Source organism: Oncorhynchus nerka, linkage group LG16 (genome assembly GCF_034236695.1).
Source record: "Oncorhynchus nerka isolate Pitt River linkage group LG16, Oner_Uvic_2.0, whole genome shotgun sequence".
Lineage (NCBI taxonomy): Eukaryota > Metazoa > Chordata > Actinopteri > Salmoniformes > Salmonidae > Oncorhynchus > Oncorhynchus nerka.
Genome location: NC_088411.1, coordinates 20265400 through 20287672, shown reverse-complemented (window position 1 = coordinate 20287672; position 22273 = coordinate 20265400). Strand labels below are relative to the sequence as shown.

At 44.2% G+C, this 22273-nt stretch overlaps 1 protein-coding gene across 1 annotated transcript in view; it reads left to right on the top strand.

The window, feature by feature from the left end:
• Positions 1–22273, top strand: part of shisa9a (shisa family member 9a) — a 49449-nt gene that overhangs the window by 23682 nt on the left and 3494 nt on the right. Inside the window, exon 3 of the mRNA XM_029685540.2 lies at positions 18176–18304. Within this exon, the coding sequence (XP_029541400.2) occupies positions 18176–18304 (129 nt within the window). The remainder of the gene's footprint in view (positions 1–18175; positions 18305–22273) is intronic.

Genomic DNA, 22273 nt, shown 5'->3' with positions numbered 1-22273 from the left:
ACTGATGGGGTCCAAAGAAAACCAGGGCTCATATCTCTCTGAGGATATTTACATCACATCATATCCCTGCCTCTCTCTCTGAGGATATTTACATCACATCATATCCCTGCCTGTCTCTCTGAGGATATTTACATCACATCATATCCCTGCCTGTCTCTCTGAGGATATTTACATCACATCATATCCCTGCCTGTCTCTCTGAGGATATTTACATCACATCATATCCCTGCCTCTCTCTCTGAGGATATTTACATCACATCATATCCCTGCCTGTCTCTCTGAGGATATTTACATCACATCATATCCCTGCCTGTCTCTCTAAGGATATTTACATCACATCATATCCCTGCCTGTCTGTCTGTCTAAGGATGTTTTTGTCACATCACATCCATGCCTGTCTGTCTCGCTGAGGATGTTTCCGTCACATCACATCCCTGTCTGTCTCTCTGAGGATGTTTTCGTCACATCCCTGTCTGCCTCTCTGAGGATGTTTTCGTCACATCCCTGTCTGTCTCTCTGAGGATGTTTTCATCACATCACATCCCTGTCTGTCTCTCTGACGGAGAGGATGTTTTCATCACATCTCATCCCTGCCTGTCTGTCTCTCTCCGAGACCTGTAGGATGTTTTTATCAGCTGTTATTACGAAGGGTTGCTGGCTGCTGACTCATACAGCTGTCCAGGGACTTTGAGCAGGCAGGGAATATAACTCGCCCTGACGGTGGCAAAGAGCTACTCAGAAGAGGCCAAAACAAAATGCTCTCAGCAGACCACTCAGGGAAACCCAAAGATGAAAAACTGAACAGGGGTGACTGTCAGCCAGGCTGGCCCCCTTTAAACTCACAGAAACTCACAGAAACTCACAGAAACAACCATGGACCTTTTCTACACATGTAGGGCCTGGAGAGAACACCTTGAACAATACGAACTGGACAGTTGTTGCTCAGGTCTCTGTGGTGCTGTGGTGGTCCATCACTATGATAAACGAGCTGCTCTTTGTCAATCCTATTGTTTAGTGGACCATTGTTTATCTATCTGTCTGACTGATGAGGCTGTCAAGGAGGAGACACAAAGGCTAGTCACAGGGGAAACAAGAAGGGGGTTCCTGTTCAGTGTCCTACCTGCCCGGAAACCAGAGTATGACCTGAGACAGAAAGCAAACTTGTCACCACCTAGCATGACAGAAACTGGATGTGTACATTTCATAACAAAATGTCTGTTGGAATTTATAAACCATCCTTTTTGAGAGATAATATTTCTTTCCCTCATATTTAGGTTAGGTCCCTCATTATCCAATTCCTTATTCACCAGACAAGACAATGGTGAAGAAGGCTGCTTGTTTGTGAATCCATCTGGGAAGACGATATTCAATTGTGAGTGAGTAGAACAATGGAGATAATTATGTGGTCTACAGAATAGGGGTGGAATATTATGACAGGAGCCAAGGGGAATTCATAGCGCGATCCAACGCTTCGTATCATAGCATAAAAGACACAGACAACTAATCATAGCATGAAAGGTGCGGGCAGGACAATGAAAGCAAAAGAAGCCAGTGCTTTATCTGTGATCATCTCACTCTAAGCAAATATATGAAACCCTGCACATTTTGTATGCTCCTGTAACAGTATTGCTTCCGTCCCTCTCCATTCCCCAACCTGGGCTCGAAGCAGGGGCCCTCGAAACACATCGACAAGTCAACCTCGAAACATCATTACCTACCACTCCACAAAAGCTGGATTCTTTTTTATTATTAGCTAAAACTGAACATGTGTGGCAATCTGAGAGATGAAAATCATTTCAAAGAAGACAGGACCCTATGGGCCCTGGCCAAAAGTTGTGCACTATATAGTGAATAGGGTGCAATTTAAAACACAGTCAGGTTCTGTATCTTGTTCCCCTCTGAGTCTCCTTTAACTGTATTCTCATTCATGAATACATCCTGTCCTGCTAATGACAGATGATGAAGAGATGTACATATGGTGACGATAATGAGCACCACAATGTTTCGAAAACAAGCCATGTATTGTACAGCACCGTACTGTGGATCTCACACATTGTCTTCGCCAACGTACATTATGACTACTGCCGAACCTATGAATTTAAGCTATACAGCACCTATGCAGACTCCTGATCAGTTGGCACTTACTGGATAAGTGTACACTTGGAATAAGTGCAGAGACAGGTATCTGCATAGTCCGGTTAAGTGCACTCTTGAACAACACTCCAAATGATTGCATACAGTATATCAGGAGGAGGCTACTGTAAATTACAGATTCAGCGTCAAATGCGCAAAAACAATGTATGGCCACCTTTATGTGAGAAATAGAACACACAGTAATACCACAATTTGTACAATCACACATTTACGGATACAGATGTAGGATCTTAATTTGATCACTCTTTTGTTGCTGAGAATTTTCCTGCACAGAAGAAAATCCAAACTTGTAGTGTATTCAAGGTTTAAAAATGCTTCTAAAGTTTGTAATTTCCACTTAAAAATGTCAGACTGATTTTCCTAAGACAAAAAGTGTATAAACCCCTACAAAATATGTAAATTATGTATAATCCACATTAGAATTCACATTTCCTGATGCTGTATGGTTATTTACCTGCTGTATCAAACTGGCTCAAATTAAGATACGGCATCTGAAATGCCGAACACACACACGCGTACACACACATAAAGTATACACTCACACTCTTACAGATAGAGAAAACACACATAAATCCACATACAAACACACACACACGCTCACACTGACCTCACACTTCTCAGAGCAGATAAACCGGCTTAGAGGACAAGTTTTAGTATACAAATACAGTGCATTTGTAAAGTATTCAGACCCCTTGACGTTTTCCACATTTTGTTGGATTGGATTAACTTGCATTCCCCCCTCATCAATCTACACACAATACCCCATAATGACAAATCAAAAACAGGATTTGAGATTTTTTTTGCAAAAATAAAATAAAATACAAAAAATAAGAAATATCACATTTACATGAGTATTCAGATCCTTTATTCAGTACTTTGTTGAAGCACCTTTGGCAGCGATTACAGCGTCGAGTCTTCTTGGGTATAATGCTACAAGCTTTGCACACCTGTATTTGGGGAGTTTTTCCCATTCTTCTCTGCAGATCCTCTCAAGCTCTGTCAGGTTGGATGGGGAGCATCGCTGCACAGCTTTTTTCAGGTCTCTCCAGAGATGTTAGATCGGGTACAAGTCCGGGCTCTGGCTGGGGCACTTAAGGACATTCAGAGACTTGTCCCGAAGTCACTCCTGCGTTGTCTTGACTGTGTCCTCTGGCAGGGTCATTGTCCTATTGGATGGTGACTCCTGTTGCATGCTGACTTCGGTCGGCAGTTGTACGGTGTTTCCTCCGACATATTGGTGCGGCTGGCTTCTGAGTTAAGCGAGCAGTGTGTCAAGACGCAGTGCGGCTTGGCAGGGTCGTGTTTCAGAGGACGCATGGCTCTCGACCTTTGCCTCTCACGAGTCCGTATAGAAGTTCACGAGTCCGTATGGAAGTTGCAGCAATGGGACAAGACTGTAACTACCAATTGGATATCATGAAAAAGGGGTAAACATTTTAAATTAAAGAAAACCCTCTGTGTTCAGTTGTTGGTACCAGGTGGCTTGTCCTTATTTATCTGAATCCAAGATGGCGTAGCAGTCAGGCGTCTTTGTCTTCATCTTGTCGTCTCCCGTGTATATATATTTTTCTTCGCATATATTTCGTATATATTTTTTATTTATTTCTTAACCTCAACTTCAACATACTCTCCTGCAACCCACCTCACCCAATGTGGTATGGATCTGCTATTTTCTGTACTTTAGAACCGGAACACCCAACAGAAGCTAGCCAGCTAACTAGCTACTTGCTAGTAGTCATCAGCTAACCTTTAGCCCGGACAACTCCTGCCAGTCTGCACAGCGCGATTCAATCCAGAGCATACATGAGTTATTTTTCTCCACATCTCCGGATTCCTACCGCGAGCTCTGGACCTTTTCACCTGGATCATCGCAGCTAACTAGCTGGTATCTGAGTGGCTACTCCTGGCTAACGTCTCTGTCTCAAAGCAAGCACCAATTATCCTGGAGCTAGCCTAGGCTAGACCCATCTCCCGGCTAGCTGAAGAGGTCCATCAGCCACTCCTTGGGCTACAATGCCTATTTTGACAATTGGACTGGACCCTTTTACTACACGGAGCCCTGCCAATCCATCACGACTGGTCTGCAGATGTAACCACAGGAGGGGGCTACAACAGATTTTTCTGTCACAATGTCCCTCTAATGCCCTTCTGCTAGCCTGCTAGCCCCGGCCCGCTAGCTGTCTGAATCACCGTGCCTCCAGCTCGCCTAGCTACTCACTAGACCCCATGATCACTCGGCTACGCATGCCTCTCCCTAATGTCAATATGCCTTGTCCATTGCTGTTCTGGTTAGTGATTATTGTCTTATTTCACTATAGAGCCTCCAGCCCTGCTCAATATGCCTTAGCTAATCCTTTTGTTCCACCTCCCACACATGCAGTGACCTCACCTGGTTTAAACGGTGTCTCTAGAGACAATACCTCTCTCATTGTCACTCAATGCCTAGGTTTACCTCCACTGTATTCACATCCTACCATACCTTTGCCTGTACATTATGCCTTGAATCTATTCTACCGCGCCCAGAAACCTGCTCTTTTTACTCTCTGTTCCGAACGTACTAGGCGACCAGTTCTTATAGCCTTTAGCCGTACCCTTATCCTACTGCTCCTCTGTTCCTCTGGTGATGTAGAGGCTAATCCAGGCCCTGCTGTGCCTAGCTCCACTCCCATTCCCCAGGTGCTCTCATTTGTTGACTTCTGTAACCGGAAAAGCCTTGGTTTCATTCATGTTAACATTAGAAGCGTCCTCCCTAAGTTTCTTTTATTCACTGCTTTAGCACACTCTGCCAACCCGGATGTCGTAGCCGTGTCTGAATCCTGGCTTAGGAAGGCTACCAAAAACCCTGAAATTTCCATCCCTAAACATAACATTTTCCGACAAGATAGAGCTGCCAAAGGGGGTGGAGTTACAATCTACTGCAGAGATAGCCTGCAGAGTTCTGTCTTACTATCCAGATCTGTGGCCAAACAATTTGAGCTTCTACTTTTAAAAATCCACCTTTCCAGAAACAAGTCTCTCACCGTTGCCGCTTGCTATAGACCACCCTCTGCCCCCAGCTGTGCCCTGGACACCATATGTGAATTGATTGCCCCCATCTATCTTCAGAGCTTGTACTGTTAGGTGACCTAAACTGGTACATGCTTAACATCCCAGCCATCCTACAATCTACCAGGTACAACCCACAACCACCCCTCATCATTGTCAAATGCTCCCTAAAACACTTCAGCGAGCAGACCTTTCTAATCGACCTGGCTCGGATATCCTGGAAGGATATTGATCTCATTCTGTCAGTAGAGGATGCCTGGTTATTCTTTAAAAGTGCTTTCCTAGGGGGATCACGTGACCCTTGAACGAGATGGCCGCATGAACTAAGAGCTCCGCACAAGTAGTTTCCAATTCCTAATCTTACCTCCACTCCAAGTTCAAACTCATTTAGCTTTAGTAAGAAAAAGTCATGGCGGCTACAAAAGGCGACACTACAGGTGACATTTTTACCCGGACTCGAGTATTAGCGACGGAAAAAGCCTCCAAGAAGAAGCTAGCTTCAGAAAAAACTAGCGCCATTAGCCAGGAGCAAGAGAACCCGCTCCCCCACGAGGCACAATGAATGCCAACCTCGCACTCTGTTGAAGACATCCTTTCTGAGTTGAGATCCCAACGTACAGAACTAAACACCAAATTAGATGCCATTAACTCTCAGCTCAGTGCGATAGGGGGCAAGGGGACAATCCTGGAAAACGCTTTGCCTGACATCAACAACAAGATAACCATAAACGCGGGGCGCCTGGATGAGGCAGAGGGGCGAATCCTATCCATGGAAAACTTATTGACAGATGCCATGGAAACAATAGCATATGCTAAAAAGAAAATCGAGCATCTGGAAGAGAAAACAGAGGACCTGGAAAACAGTGGGCAAAGGAATAATTGTGTTCTATTCAATCTGGGCGAAAAAGAAGAGGGAAACATGCCACTGATCCGCTACCTACAAGACAAACTTCCCGAGTGGCTCCACATGTTCACCGACAGGCCCATAGAACTCGAGAGAGCTCACCGAGCACTGAGGCCCCCACCAGCAGCCAGACAACCACCGCTCCAAATCACCATACGTTTCCTGAGATTCACCGACAAGGAACGAGTCCTACAGGCGGCGAAAAACAACACCATCACAGTGGGAAACGCCAAACTCGCTTTACACCAGGACCTGTCAGCTGGAATACGCCGAAAGCGCCGAGAATTTGACGAAGTGAAGAAATACTCCATTGACCGAGGCATCTTCAGGGGATTCAAATACCCAAACGAGCTCAGGATTCTTCACCAAGGAGCCTTGCGACACTTCAAAACTCCCGAAGAGGCAAAACGTTTTTTGAAAGACAATCCTGGCCAATGAGAAACAGACCAATGACTAAATGCGATTAATGCCATTACTAAAGGAGGTAAGACGACATATAGCCGATATCCAGAGACCCACCCCCTAAATGTCATTATAGCCGTCCAATTTATATTTATTTTCCTTTAACTGAGAGGGATGGGCTGTATAGCCTAACCTAGGCCTACTAATGTTTCAGCCTACTTTTATTTCCCGTTTTTTTTTTGTTGTTGCTATTATTACCTGGGGTTCCCTATGTTCCTTGGGGGAGGTATATGTAGGCTGGGCTATTGATTTGATTTTCTCCCCTCTTTTACTGTGGTCTGGACGAGGGCAACTGTGTTATTTACTCAATGCGGGGTGGAGAGGATGAGGCATTTCTTTGGTGGGGAGAGGGAGACGTTGTGCGTTGCTAACTGTTCCTGGTTTTTGTTTTATTCGGAACAGAATTGAGACTGAGCGGGGGGGGGGTAATAGATCCAACGGGATGTGTCGAGTTGTTTGGGAACTCGGCTGGGGTGTTCAGAGATTATTATTTTATGTACACCATTTATTTTCCTTTTATGTGAACGCAGCTGTAATTACTATCCACTTTTACCCAGCGATGACTTGCACTAAAGTTCGATTACTGCTCGATGACGATGACTAGTACCTTAAATCTATTGACATGGAACTGCCATGGTCTAGGGCATGCAATAAAACGAAAAAAGATACTATGTGCTCTAAAAAAGGAAAAAGCAGACATCACGCTATTACAAGAGACACACCTCTGTGATGCTGAACATGCCAAACTCCGCAGAGCTTGGGTGGGACAGGTTTATTTCTCATCTTTCAAATCAAACAGTAGAGGCACAGCCATACTTATCCATACAAATGTTCCATTCATAATTGACAAAAACATATCTGATCCGGAGGGGAGATTTATTTTGATAACTGGGTCACTATATGGTCAACCAATTACTATATTAAACATATATGCCCCTAACACAGATACTCCTGCCTTCATGTCAAAAATTATAACCCTGTTCAATGAGCATTGTGTCTCCTTTGGCGTGGTGGCCGGAGATTTTAATTGTACCCTTAACCCAACCCTAGACAAATCATCTCAAGTCCCCACCACAAATCCTAGATCTGCAAAGATGTTGAACTCTCTTACTAAAGAGATGGGACTGATAGATATCTGGAGAGAGAATAATAGCTCATCGATGGACTATACATAGTACTCTAATGTCCATACCACCTACTCCCGTATAGATTACATTTTTATCCCAAAGAGTTTCATAAATTCAGCCACTTGTACAATCGGACCCATAGCACTTTCAGATCACGCCTTTGTCCACCTCCGCTTTGACCTCTGCAAAAACATCCCGAGGTCAAAGAGCTGGAAATTCAACACCTCCATGCTATCAAATGACGTGTTCCATACATTGGTAACTACATGGATAGACAACTACACACAAGACAATAAAGATTCTCCTGTTTCTCCGGCCACAATGTGGGACGCTGCTAAAGCCACACTAAGAGGTCATCTAATTGCATATGCTTCCTCTAAGAAAAAAGCAATGGAAGCACACAGGCTAGATCTTGAGAGGGAGCTGGAATGCTGTGAAAAAATACATAAACAATCCCTAGACAGCACCTCCTGGAGTCATCTTAAAGCAGCCAAAGCCAAACTGAATTTGAACTACACTCGGGAGATAAAAAAAAAGGTTTTCTTTACTAAACAGAAATACCATGAGTATAGCAATAGGCCCAGTAGATTGCTTGCTTACCAATTAAAAAAGGAGCAGTCAGAGCGTACAATCATGGCTATCCGAACAGCAGAGGACGAGGTCACATATGACCCAAAAAAGATCAATTTAACTTTTCATGATTTTTACTGCAAACTATATACCTCTGAGAGAAAACACACAGAGGCAGAACTCCACTCTTTCCTAGAGGGAATCTCGCTACCTAAACTATCAGAGACCGACCAGGAAGATCTCAACTCCCCCTTCATTCCTGAGGAGATCCTGGAGGCAATTACCTCCATGCCACCTAATAAGTCTCCAGGCCCAGATGAATTCCCCAGAGAGTTCTACAAAGCTTTTTGGCCCCAGCTCAGCCCTATCTTCATGCCAATGCTGGAGGATTTTTGCAAAAACGGAGTTCTCCCAGACTCAATGCACACAGCTCGCATTACAGTGTTGCTAAAAAAGGACAAGGACCCCCTATCCTGCTCGTCCTTCCGGCCCATAAGCTTGTTGGATTTCGACTATAAAATAATTACCAAATTGCTCGCCAAAAGACTAAACACTCTTCTTCCCAAAATAATAAAAGCGGACCAAACTGGATTTATTAGAGACAGATTCTCTTCTGATAACATTCGCCGTCTTTTTGATATTATTGATCAAGTAAACGCACAGAAGACCCCTGTCCTGCTGGCTTCACTGGATGCTGAGAAGGCGTTTGACAGGATGGAGTGGAGCTTTCTGTTTTCAGTCTTAGAAAAGTTCAATATGGGCCCAAATTTTATTAAATGGATCAAATCACTATACTCTCATCCAAATGCCATGGTGACTACTAATGGACTGAACTCTGACAGATTCCTCTGGAACGGGCACAAGACAAGGGTGCTCGCTGTCCCCGCTGCTCTACTTGTTGGGGCGGAAGCACCATGGTCTTGTACGGTTATAAAAGCCAGTGGGGGCGGGCCTCTGGCAGAGCTGATAAGGAGCAATCCAAGTATTATGGGTGTTTCTGCAGGTGGCCTGCAGCACAAGATTTCGCTTTACGCGGATGATGTCTTGCTCTACATATCCAACCCTGAGAAATCCCTCCCTCTCATGTTAGACACAATTGCTCAGTATGGCAAGTTTTCAGGTTATAAGATCAATTTTAACAAATCCATTGTCTGCTCTCTCAATATTACACTCACCAGCTCTATGAAGACACTTTGTCCTTTCCAATGGAAAACACAGGGGTTTCAATACCTCGGGATCTTCATAACACCAGATCTGAATAGCCTTTTTAAGGAAAATTATCTTCCACTCCTGGATCGAATCAAGAACGATCTCCAAACCTGGATCTCCCTCCCAATTAGCTTAGTAGGAAGAATGAATGTAATCCGTATGAACGTCCTCCCTAGACTGAACTACTTATTTCAGATGCTCCCATGCTATCTCCCAGTTTCCTTCTTCAAAACAACTAACCAAAGCATCACCAAATTTATATGGGGCAATAAAAAACCTAGGATCAAGTTTTCCACTTTATCAAAACCTGAATCTAAAGGTGGTCTTGCCCTTCCCTCCCTTCAATTGTACTACTGGTCTGCCCAAATCCGCAACATGCTAACATGGATCACAAACAGACAAGAGTTAATGTCGATTCAGATAGAAGCTGAATCCTGTGGTTCATTGCCCTTAAGCTCAATTATATTCATTAATAACTTTAGTGAAGTGGGCAACATAGCCAAAACCTTTGTGATTTACAGCACCCTACTAGCGTGGAGGGACTGTAAGAAATACCTGGGCATTTCCTCCCAAATATGTTCTCACTCGCCTATAGTAGGCAACCCAGACTTGAGGGATGGGATGCCAACTTTAATCTTTGGCATACTCTAGGAATCAGGACCTTTTCAGACCTATTTCATCAGAAAACCACTACACTGAAATCCTTTCAAGAGCTCTGCAGTGAATTCGATGTGCCCATTTTTTAAAATATCTTCAAATTAGACATGTAATTTCCTCATTTACCTCCAAGAGGAGGTTTAGAACTCAGTTGAATGAAGTTGAAACCCTTCTTGTCACAGCACAATCCATTAAAGGCAAAATATCTTACATCTATAGACTCCTTTCGGAGAAAGGAAGCTCCTCCTTTACTCCTTTGAAAATAATCTGGGAAAAGGACCTTGGTCTGACTATCAGTGATGAGTTATGGGCGGAGGTTTGCGACAAGGTATACTGCTCCTCTACCAATGTAAAAATGAAAGAATCTAATTACAAATTTTTGTACAAATTTTATTATACTCCTTTGAGACTCCATAGAATGAAAACAGATATGTCTCCTAACTGTAAAAGATGTACCTCTGAAAGTGGAACCTATATGCATGTATTTTGGAGCTGTAGGAAGATTGCCAGATTCTGGCAATCTGTACATATTGCTGCACAGAAAATACTAGAGGTACAGTTTGATATGACCCCATGTATCTATCTTCTTAATGCCCAGCAGGACTTTGTTCTTGATCCTGACAGAGAAAATTTGCTTATGACTATTACATACTTTGCTAAGAAATGTATTCTTCTATTGTGGGCCTCTAATACCCTTCCTACATTTAAAATGTGGATTGACCAGATTGTTGACTTTCTTCCTCTTGAAAAGCTCACTTATGACCTCCACAAGAGACAGCCCAAGTTTGATAGACTCTGGTCTCCACTATTCAACTATATTTCAAACTGGACAGAGTGAACGGGGTGACTAGGGAAATGCGCAGATACATGTTGTGTAAGGTACTGTAAAACCTAAAACTCATTATTGTCCCGTCGTCTCAGCGAATGCTAGAAATAGCTGATAAGAACCTTGATAGTGCTGCTGCAAGTGGTATATGTTTTTTTGTGTGTTTTTATTTTAATTTAGTTTTTGAGTACGTGTGCGTATGTGTGTGTGTGTATGTATATGTGTGTATGTATGTACGTATGTATATATATATGTACCAAGGAAAATATATAGATTAAGAAAAATAAATGCTTTTATTTGACTTTATCATTCATTTTAATTGTATTTTTATTTTTTCAAATGTATTATTATTTTTTGACTTTTTATTTTTTTAAAGCCTGTCACATCTGTGAATGTGGAATGTGTTTTGTTGGTTGATTGAAAAACAAGAAAACTTAATAAAACTTTAAATTGAAAAAAAAAGCGCTTTCCTCACCATCTTAAATAAGCTTGCCCCATTCAAAAAATGTAGAACCAGGAACAGATATAGCCCTTGGTTCACTCCAGACCTGACTGCCCTTGACCAGCACAAAAACATCATGTGGTGTACTGCATTAGCGTCGAATAGCCCCCGCGATATGCAACTTTTCAGGAAAGTTAGGAACCCATATACACAGGCATTTAGGAAAGCAAAGGCTAGCTTTTTCAAACAGAAATATGCATCCTGTAGCACAAACTCCAAAAGGTTCTGGGACACTGTATAGTCCATGGAGAATAAGAGCACCTCCTCCCAGCTGCTCACTGCACTGAAGCTAGGAAACACTTTCACCACCGATATATCCACAATAATTGAGAATTTCAATAAGCATTTTTCTGAGGCTGGCCATGCTTTCCACCTGGCTACCCCTACCCCGGTCAACAGCCCTGCACCCCCCACATCAACTTGCCCAAGCCTCCCCATTTCTCCTTCACCCAAATCCAGATAGCTGATGTTCTGAAAGAGCTGCAAAATCTGGACCCCTACAAATCAGCCCGGCTGGACAATCTGGACCCTCTCTTTCTAAAATGATCTGCCAAAAATGGTGCAACCCCTATTACTAGCCTGTTCAACCTCTCTTCAAAGGGGGAGACACTCTAGACCCAAACTGTTACAGACCTATATCTATCCTCCCCTGCCTTTCTAATGTCTTCAATAGCCAAGTTAACAAACAGATCCCCGACCATTTCGAACCCCACCGTACCTTCTCCCCTATGCAATCTGGTTTCCGAGCTGGTCATGGGTGCACCTCAGCCACACTCAAGGTCCTAAACAATATTATAACTGCCATCAATAAGAGACAATACTGTGCAGCTGTATTCATCGACCTGGCCAAGGCTTTAGACTCCGTCAATCACCACATTCTTATCGGCAGACTCAACAGCCTTGGTTTCTCAAATGACTGCCTCGCCTGGTTCACCAACTAGTTCTCAGTCAGAGTTCATTGTGTCAAATCGAAGGGCCTGTTGTCCGGACCTCTGGCAGTCTCTATGGGGGTGCCACAGGGTTCAATTCTCGGGCCGACTCTTTTCTCTGTATACATCAATGATGTCGCTCTTGCTGCTAGTGATTCTCTGATCCACCTCTACGCAGACGACACCATTCTGTATACATCTGGCCCTTCTTTGGACACTGTGTTAACTAACCTACATACGAGCTTCAATGCCATACAACTCTCCTTCCGTGGCCTCCAACTGCTCTTAAATGCAAGTAAAACTAAATGCATGCTCTTCAACTGATCGCTGCCCGCACCTGCCCACCCGTCCAGCATCACTACTCTGGACGCTTCTGACTTAGAATATGTGGAGAACTACAAATACCTAGGTGTCTGGTTAGACTGTAAACTCTCCTTCCAGACTCACATTAAGCATCTCCAATCCAAAATTAAATCTAGAATCGGCTTCCTATTTCGCAACAAAAAATCCTTTACTCATGCTGCCAAACATACTCTCGTAAAACTGACTATCCTACCGATCCTCGACTTCGGTGATGTCATTTACAAAATAGCCTCCAACACTCTACTCAGTAAATTGGATGCAGTATATCACAGTGCCATCCGTTTCGTCACCAAAGCCCCATATACTACCCACCACTGTGACCTGTATGCTCTGGTTGGCTGGCCCTTGCTTCATATTCATCGCCAAACCCACTGGCTCCAGGTCATCTATAAGTCTTTGCTTGGTAAAGCCCTGCCTTATCTCAGCTCACTGGTCACCATGGCAGCACCCACCCGTAACATGCACTCCATCAGGTATATTTCACTGGTCACCCCCAAAGACAATTCCTCCTTTGGCCGCCTTTCCTTCCAGTTCTCTGCTGCCAATGACTTGAACGAATTGCAAAAATCGCAGAAGCAGGAGACTCATATCTCCCTCTCTAACTTTAAGCACCAGCTGTCAGAGCAGCTCACAGATCACTGCACCTGTACATAGCCCATCTGTAAATAGCCCATCCAACTACCTCATCCCAAATCAAATCAAAGTTTATTTGTCACGTGCGCCGAATACAACAGGATACAACCGAATACAACCTTACTTTCCCCCAACCTTAGAGCCTGCTTACTTCCAGGCTCTAACCAATAGTGCAAAAAAGGTATTAGGTGAACAATAGGTAAGTAAAGAAATAAAAACAACAGTAAAAAGACAATGAATAATAACAGTAGTGAGGCTTTATACAGTAGCGAGGCTATAAAAGTAGCGAGGCTACATACAGACACCGGTTAGTCAGGCTGATTGAGGTAGTATGTACATGAATGTATAGATAAAGTGAGCATGCGTATATGATGAACAGAGAGTAGCAGCAGCGTAAAAGGGTTGGGGGAGGCACACAATGCAAATAGTCCGGGTAGCCATTTGATGACCTGTTCAGGAGTCTTATTGCTTGGGGGTAAAAACTTTTGAGAAGCCTGTTTGTCCTAGACTTGGCCCTCCGGTACCGCTTGCCATGCAGTAGTAGAGAGAACAGTCTATAACTGGGGTGGCTGGGGTCTTTGACAATTTTTAGGGCCTTCCTCTGACACCGCCTGGTGTAGAGGTCCTGGATGGCAGGCAGATTGGCCCCAGTGATGTACTGGGCCGTACGCACTACCCTCTGAAGTGCCGTGCGGTCGGAGGCCGAGCAATTGTCGTACCAGGCAGTGATGCAACCGGTCAGGATGCTCTCGATGTTGCAGCTGTAGAACCTTTTGAGGATCTCAGGACCCATGCCAAATATTTTAAAGTTTTCTGAGGGGGAATAGGCTTTGTTGTTGATGTGGACACCAATGAACTTGAAGCTCTCAACCTGCTCCACTACAGCCCCGTTGATGAGAATGGGGGCGTGTTCGGTCCTCCTTTTCCTGTAGTCCACAATCATCTCCTTTGTCTTGGTTACGTTGAGGGATAGGTTGTTATTCTGGCACCACCCAGCCAGGTCTCTGACCTCCTCTCTATAGGTGATCAGGCCTACCACTGTTGTGTAGTCTGCAATCTATAATGAGGGTGTTGGAGTCATGCCTTCCCATACAGTTATTGATTTGTTTTGCCTCTTTGCACCCCAGTATCTCTACTTGCACATTCATCTTCTGCACATTTATCACTCCAGTGTTTAATTGCTAAAGTGTAATTATTTCACCACTATGGCCTATTTATTGCCTTACCTCCCTTATCTTACCTCATTAGCACACTCTGTATATATAATTTCCCATTGTGTTATTGACTGTATGTTTGTTTATTCCATATGTTTAAAAAAATATATATATTTATCCATTATTTTACCAGGTAAGTTGACTGAGAACAGGTTCTCATTTGCAGCAACGACCTGGGGAATAGTTACAGGGGAGAGGGATTAATGAGCCAATTGTTAACTGGGGATTATTAGGTGACCATGATGGTTTGGGGGCCAGATTGGGAGTTCAGCCAGGACACCCCTACAATAAGTGCCATGGGATCTTTAATGACCTCAGAGAGTCAGGACACCCGTTTTAACGTCCCATCCGAAAGACAGCACCCTACACAGGGCAGTGTCCCCAATCACTGCCCTGGGGCATTGGGATATTTTTTTTAGACCAGAGGAAAGAGTGCCTCCTACTGGCCCTCCAACACCACTTCCAGCAGCATCTGGTCTCCCATCCAGGAACTGACCAGGACCAACCCTGCTTAGCTTCAGAAGCAAGCCAGCAGTGGTATGCAGGGTGGTATGTAACTCTGTGTTGCTGTTTGTGTCGCACTGCTTTGCTTTATATTGGCCAGGTCGCAGTTGTAAATGAGAACTTGTTCTCAACTGGCCTACATGGTTAAATGAAGGTGAAATTAAAAAAAGTATTTATATATATTATTTAAAATATATAACAGCAATTTTCTCACCACTTCCACACCCACATTGTGGAACTCACAACTACAGTGTTTGCCTTTCATTATTTGGTCTTTATGCGTGAATATGAAGGCTCATCGTTTGTTGTTTGCATGTCATGCCTAGGTTTGCTGATCTTTTCAACAAAACAGTGATTGAAGTGGTTGGCAATATCAAAGGGTTTTGTTATGAACAAGCCATCTGCCTCAATGAAGCATCACTTAAAGTAGTCCTGAGCTTTTTTCTAGCATTCTTTGTGTCATTTATCTTTGTTTCATAGTATAGTTCCTTCTCCTTGTTTAGTTTAGTTACGTGAGTTCTCAATTTACTGTATGCCTACACTGTAGCCTGTTGGTATGTGTGGGCGATGCACACAAGACAGAAAAGAGCTCTCTCTCTCTCACACACACACACACACACACACACACACACACACACACACACACACACACACACACACACACACACACACACACACACACTTCATGTTGCCATGACAAAGTGAAAGCGTGAGAACAGGAGAACATAAAAGCAATCAGTAGCTGAATCCTGGAGAGGAGGTTTATTATGACACAGCTCTTAAACACCAAACCAAACAAACACTGAATTCCACATGCAGTCGACATGAAGCCATGCCAAGCACTAAGCATGTAAATAACTCCCATGTACATGGATCATATGTACTGGGCTGCTGTTAAACTGTCAGTTTCTTCAGTATGTACATGTTCTTACTGCACTGCTACTGTTTCAGCGGAGACGGAGCAAACGTCCAGATACTGAGTACTGCTGAGTACTGTTGTATTCGTGCCGCGATTCATGCAATTCAGAAACAGTGTGAAGGTGAGTCATTCGATACTCCATACAGACCCCAGAGGCAAGTAGAGGAGTACAGATACGAAAAGTAATGCTCTCATACTGCAGAGTGCATCATGTGCCGTGCTGTTACTACCTATAGACCATGTGAATGTGTTGTGCTGTTACTGTACTCCCCTTGAACTCAGCCTTCTAACTGGGCCGACTCGTCATGCTGATGGACAGGCTGACATCTGTCACTCAGATGGGGGTTTGGATACACAGTGGATGAGATTGAGATGCTTACTGACTACATGTGTGTCGAGGTGGGACGGTACTGCAAGGTCACAGACTTACTGTGTGTGTGTGCGTGTGTGTGTGTGTGTGTGTGTGTGTGTGCGTGCGTTCATGTGACTAAAATGTAAATGTTAGTCTCCTGTGTTCTCTGTTGTGTGTAGATTAGAGCCAGATCAGAAGCAACCATTGAGCCATTCTATACGGTGGTACACTCTGGAAATTGAAAACATTGCTGTTTACATTGAGGTATAAAAAGCGTTTACTCCTCTCACAGCATTCATCCTGATTTAACCTCTGACTATGAGGGGTTCTGCTGAAGTGTGTGTGAGTGGGCTTGAAGTTACGGTGTGACTGCAATCAGTCATTCTCCCTCTCCCTCTCTCTCTTTCTCTCTCTCTCGCTCTTTCCCTCTCTGTCACAGACACTGCATCAAGGGTAGATGATTAATTAGTCACAGCTTTAGCTGCCTGTCTGACAGGTGTGACGTGGAGGTTACAGGTGCTTTGATTGTTCCGCCACTCTGACAGCCCAAAGAGATGAAACAGAGGGAAACAACTGTCTGAATCAATAGGCGCTTGTTGCTGACATGGCTCCCCTTCCTCTGTCTGTCTCTCTGTCACGGGAGGAAGACAAAAGGGTGATGTCGCCGCTGCCGTAAGTAAATAAGACCCCTGCCGCTCTCTCCTCTCTCTTGGGCGGCGCAGCGTTTAGCTCTCTGTGGGGCTCTCTGTTTGATTCTGAGACTTAAGCTAGACGAAGCTACTTGGAGTCGGTTGGGAATATTAATATGAGGACTGGGTAAATCCTCCGATCAGACATACAAAGCTCTTTCTTTTCTGCTCTCTGTCTCATTCACTCTTTCCGTCTGTATTTGCTCTCTATCGGGCCTCTCCCCTTCTTTTATTTTTTCCCTCTTGCTCTGCTCTCTCTATGTACTGTATCTCTCTCGCTCTCTTCCACTCCTTCTCCTGCGCTCTCTCTCTCTCCCTCTCACGCTCTCTCTCTCTCGCTCTCTCTCTCGCTCTCTCTCTCTCTCTATGTACTGTCTCTCTCGCTCTCTTCAACTCCTTCTCCTGCGCAATCTCTCTCGCTCTCTCTCTTGCTCTCTCTCTCTCTCACGCTCTCTCTCGCTCTCTCTCACGCTCTCTCTCTCTCACGCTCTCTCTCTCTCTCTCGCTCTCTCTCCCTCTTACACTCTCTCTCTCCCTCTTACGCTCTCTCTCACGTTATCGCTCTCTCTCGCTCACGCTCTTTCTCACTCTCTCTCTCTCTCACACTCTCGTTCTCTCTCTCTCTCTCACGCTTGCTCTCCACTCCTTCTCCCTCTCCCTCTCTTAATCCGGCTTTCAAGGGCTGTAGTCTCTTATAAAGTATCACTTTACCTTGAGTAAGATGGCAATTAACGTTAATCTCCATTACAGTAGGAGGATGGTTCTAAATGAGAGCTTGCTCTTTTTTACTGTCATTATCACGAGAAAAAAGACACTACCAGACCTGTCATGTACTTACCCAACAAAAACATCAAAATTACCATTGGTTCATTATTTCGGCCCATGGTGGGCTGATACCGGGACAAGGCATGTGTATTGTAAAGTGAGAACAGCTGTTCATTGATGTGTTATATGACCCCACAAGTGACATACCTAATATTTGTGTGTCATTGACATATAACTACAATGGTTAAATGTCACTATCTTGACTTATTGTAATGAGACTATGTTGGTACCAAAGCCCTCTAACATAACTCCATTTTGTGTCTTACTCCATTTTGTGTCTTGTCTCTTCAGAGGGAGGTCAGATTAACAACACCGTGGGCCAGCCACACCCCTACCCTGCTCTGAGCCAGCTGGCTCATGTCTATGAACAGCAACAACCTGGGAAGGAACTCAACAAGTATGCCTCGCTCAAGCTCGTCGGTGAGTGTCTGCTCCTATCTGCTTTGTTGACGCTGTCTGTGTCTGTAGAGGCCTGGGTTCGACTAAGTAAGTAAGCCGAGGACGAGTAAGCCTTGTTCGAGCCAGAATGGCCCAACGACTAAGTAGTGTATACCATTATGTATACAGTCGTGGCCAAAAGTTTTGAGAATTACACAAATATGAACTTTCACAAAGTCTGCTGCCTCAGTTTGTTTGATGACAATTTGCATGTACTCCAGAATGTTATGAAGAGTGATCAGATGAATTTCAATTAATTGCAAAGTCCCACTTTGCCATGTAAATTAACTGAATCCCCAAAAAACATTTCCACCGCATTTCAGCCCTGCCACAAAAGGACCAGCTGACATCATGTTAATACAGGTGTGAGTGTTGACGAGGACAAGGCTGGAGATCACTCTATCATGCTGATTGAGTTCGAATAACAGACTGGAAGCTTCAAAAGGAATTGCTTGGTGGTGGTGCTTGGAATCATTGTTCTTCCTCTGTCAACCATGCTTACCTGTAAGGAAACATGTGCTGTCATCATTGCTTTGCACAAAAAGGGCTTCACAGGCAAGGATATTGCTGCCAGTAAGATTGCACCTAAATCAACCATTTATCGGATCATCAAGAACTTCAAGGAGAGCAGTTCAATTGTTGTGAAGAAGGCTTCAGGGTGCCCAAGAAAGTCCAGCAAGCGCCAGGACCGTCTCCTTAAGTTGATTCAGCTGCCGGATCGGGGCACCACCAGTACAGAGCTTGCACAGGAATGGCAGTGAGGCGAAGACTTTTGGAGGATGGCCTGGTGTCAAGAAGGGCAGCAAAGAAGCCACTTCTCTCCAGGAAAAACATCAGGGACAGACTGATATTCTGCAAAATGTACAGGGATTGGACTGCTGAGGACTGGGGTAAAGTCATTTTCTCTGATGAATCCCCTTTCCGATTGTTTGGGGCATCCGGAAAAAAGCTTGTCCGGAGAAGACAAGGTGAGCGCTACCATCAGTCCTGTGTCATGCCAACAGTAAAGCATCCTGAGACCATTCATGTGTGGGGTTGCTTCTCAGCCAAGGGAGTGGGCTCACTCACAATTTTGCCTAAGAACACAGCCATGACTAAAGAATGGTACCAACACATCCTCGAGAGCAACTTCTCCCAACCATCCAGGAACAGTTTGGTGACGATCAATGCCTTTTCCAGCATGATGGAGCACCTTGCCATAAGGCAAAAGTGATAACTAAGTGGTTTGGGGAACAAAACATCAATATTTGGGGTCCATGGGCAGGAAACTCCCCAGACCTTAATCCCAATGAGAACTTGTGGTCAATCCTCAAGAGGCGGGTGGACAAACAAAAACCCACAAATTCTGACAAACTCCAAGCATGGATTATGCAAGAATGTGCTGCCATCAGTCAGGATGTGGCCCAGAAGTTAATTGACAGCATGCCAGCGCGGATTGCAGAGGTCTTAGAAAAGAAGGGTCAACACTGCAAATGTTGACTCTTTGCATCAACTTCATGTAATTGTCAATAAAAGCCTTTGACACTTATGAAATGCTTGTAATTATACTTAAGTATTCCATAGTAACATCTGACAAAAATATCTAAAGACACTGAGGCAGCAGACTTTGTGAGAATTAATATTTGTGTCATTCTCAAAATGTTTGGCCACAACTGTACACTTACATTTCTGTATATTGCCCACTTTCGCTGGAGTTAAAGACCGGTGGGTGTCTAATATAAAAGTCTCACAGTCACAGTCCAAAACAGAATCAACTTGTTTGGTGATTGACATTCTGTACATTCCATTCACTGATGGCATATTTGATTTGAATAGAGCCTAAACCACTTTTCAATTTCAATACCATAATACATACGAGCCAAGCAAACAACAATTTATTTGAGTAGAAGTCGTGCTGAGTCTTCTTCTTTGGTATGCTAAAGGCAGCTCCCCCAGAAACAAAATGATAGGATCCATCTGGCTCTGAGTACTGTATAATCATAGTCACTACCTCTAGAAAACACAACATCACGGGAATGCAAAATACCCACATCTCATTGAGATGTTAAATGTAGGAGTAAAGCTCTTAATTTTAAATGCAATTCCCAATCCATCACTTTACCATTCCGTCCCTGACTCATTTTGAACAGATTGTTGTGATTGTTTACACAAAGGCACTCCATTATGCTGGGGCATTCAGAGGGAGTAGAGAAGATGAAGTGTTTTTCTGTTTTCTGTTTATGCCACACAGTTTATATAACCATTAGCAATTCAATCTGAGACAATTAAGAATGGGAAATGTTGACTGATATGGCCCATATCTCCTATGTTTGACTAATAAAGTGAGCTTGGTAGCTTGGTATTCATGAGGCTATCTGCATACTGGAGGAGGTCCACAATACCAGCAACTTTTTTAGAGACACCTATATTTGCTTCTTTCTCCTCCTCCTCTTTACTCCCCTTCTTCCTCCTCCTCCCCCTCCTCCTCCCCCTCCTCTTCCTTCTCCCCCTCATCATCCTTTCCCCCCCTCTTTCCCGTGCTCCTCTCCCTCTACCTCCAAGCCTAATCTCAATTTGATTCTCCTTTTCTCATCTTCACCTTTCCGCTCCCCAGGACTCTATCTGATTTAATGTCTGTAATAGAGGGTCTCCCACCCCCAGTATTCAGAGCCTTGACTACAGCCTAACTGATAGCTTCTCATTCTAGAGCCGCTCTCCAATGAGATGGCACGGGAGCTATTTTAATCTGCTTTAGAAAGGAATGGACGCACAGTCCCAAGAGACCATCTCCATCTCCTGGAGTCATGAACCGATGATATGCACGTTGAGACGCACAATAACGAGGGCAGCCGAGAGGGACAGAAAGAGAGAGAGAGAAAGAGAAAGAGAGAGGCACAGAGACAGACGATGAATGGTGTCTTCATTTGAGCTGTGTTATTGCGAAACTTTAACTGAGCACTTTTTCTTCTCTCCTCCATCTTGCTCTGCCCTTATTCCACTCATCACAAGTGGCCTAAAGGAAAGAAACACTCTAGTTTGAAACCACAGTGTTGCTTTCCCCTTTTTTCTTTAATTGCCTTTCTGTCACATTCCCAACGGAAGCTACAGAATCCTTAGGCTGAGAGCTGATAAGCCACAATTCTGCAAATCAATATCTATCTGTAGTGTCCCCAAGCGAATCTATAAGGTCACGCTATTGGATTTTAAAACCAGACATGGAGAGACGGACTAATAAAAGGGTACCCAAAACGTAACCCTGAAGACGGTTTGGATATCTCTATCTTTCACTGGAGCAAATGGCCAATTACTATGTATGGCATTGCAAATGCATTTGTGTCTCACTACTCCACCACCCCAATACCATAGAGACCAACAGTTAGGCTATCTCTGGCATTTCTCAGATACTATTGTAGCCTAATTGGAGTTGACACATAATTTAGTCCCTACAGTCCCGACGCCAAGCATCCACATTTGAATTGTTTTTGTACGTCTGTGGCCTTTTGTGACGGTGGAACTTACTCTCTCTGTCTGTAGTTATTCTGTTTCTCATCACGTTTCCCTGTGAATGTGTGTGTGCCGTTGAGCTGACTGTTGCTAGATTGATTTATGTGTCGCCTGACTGAGTTTGATCCCAGAGGCGGTTTTCTTGCAGCCAGGCAGACAGGCAGCCAAGCAGACAGGCAGACAGGCAGACCAGGGCAGACAGGCAGACAGGCAGACGGGAGGCGAGCTCACCGTTCACAGTGCCTCGCCATGCCCTCCTGGCTCGTTTTCCTGCACTGGAAGGAGAGCAGAGCGATAAACTAGATGCATAGTTGCAGCGGCAAGTCAAACTCCCCTAGTATGTTAACTTTATCTTCAAGGATGTGAAAAGCGAAAGGCCATCCACCTTAACCTAAGAGTCACACTAGGATGCTCATTTCTCAACAGCTAAGGTTAAAGATGAATGAGGGAACCGGAGAATGTGAATCA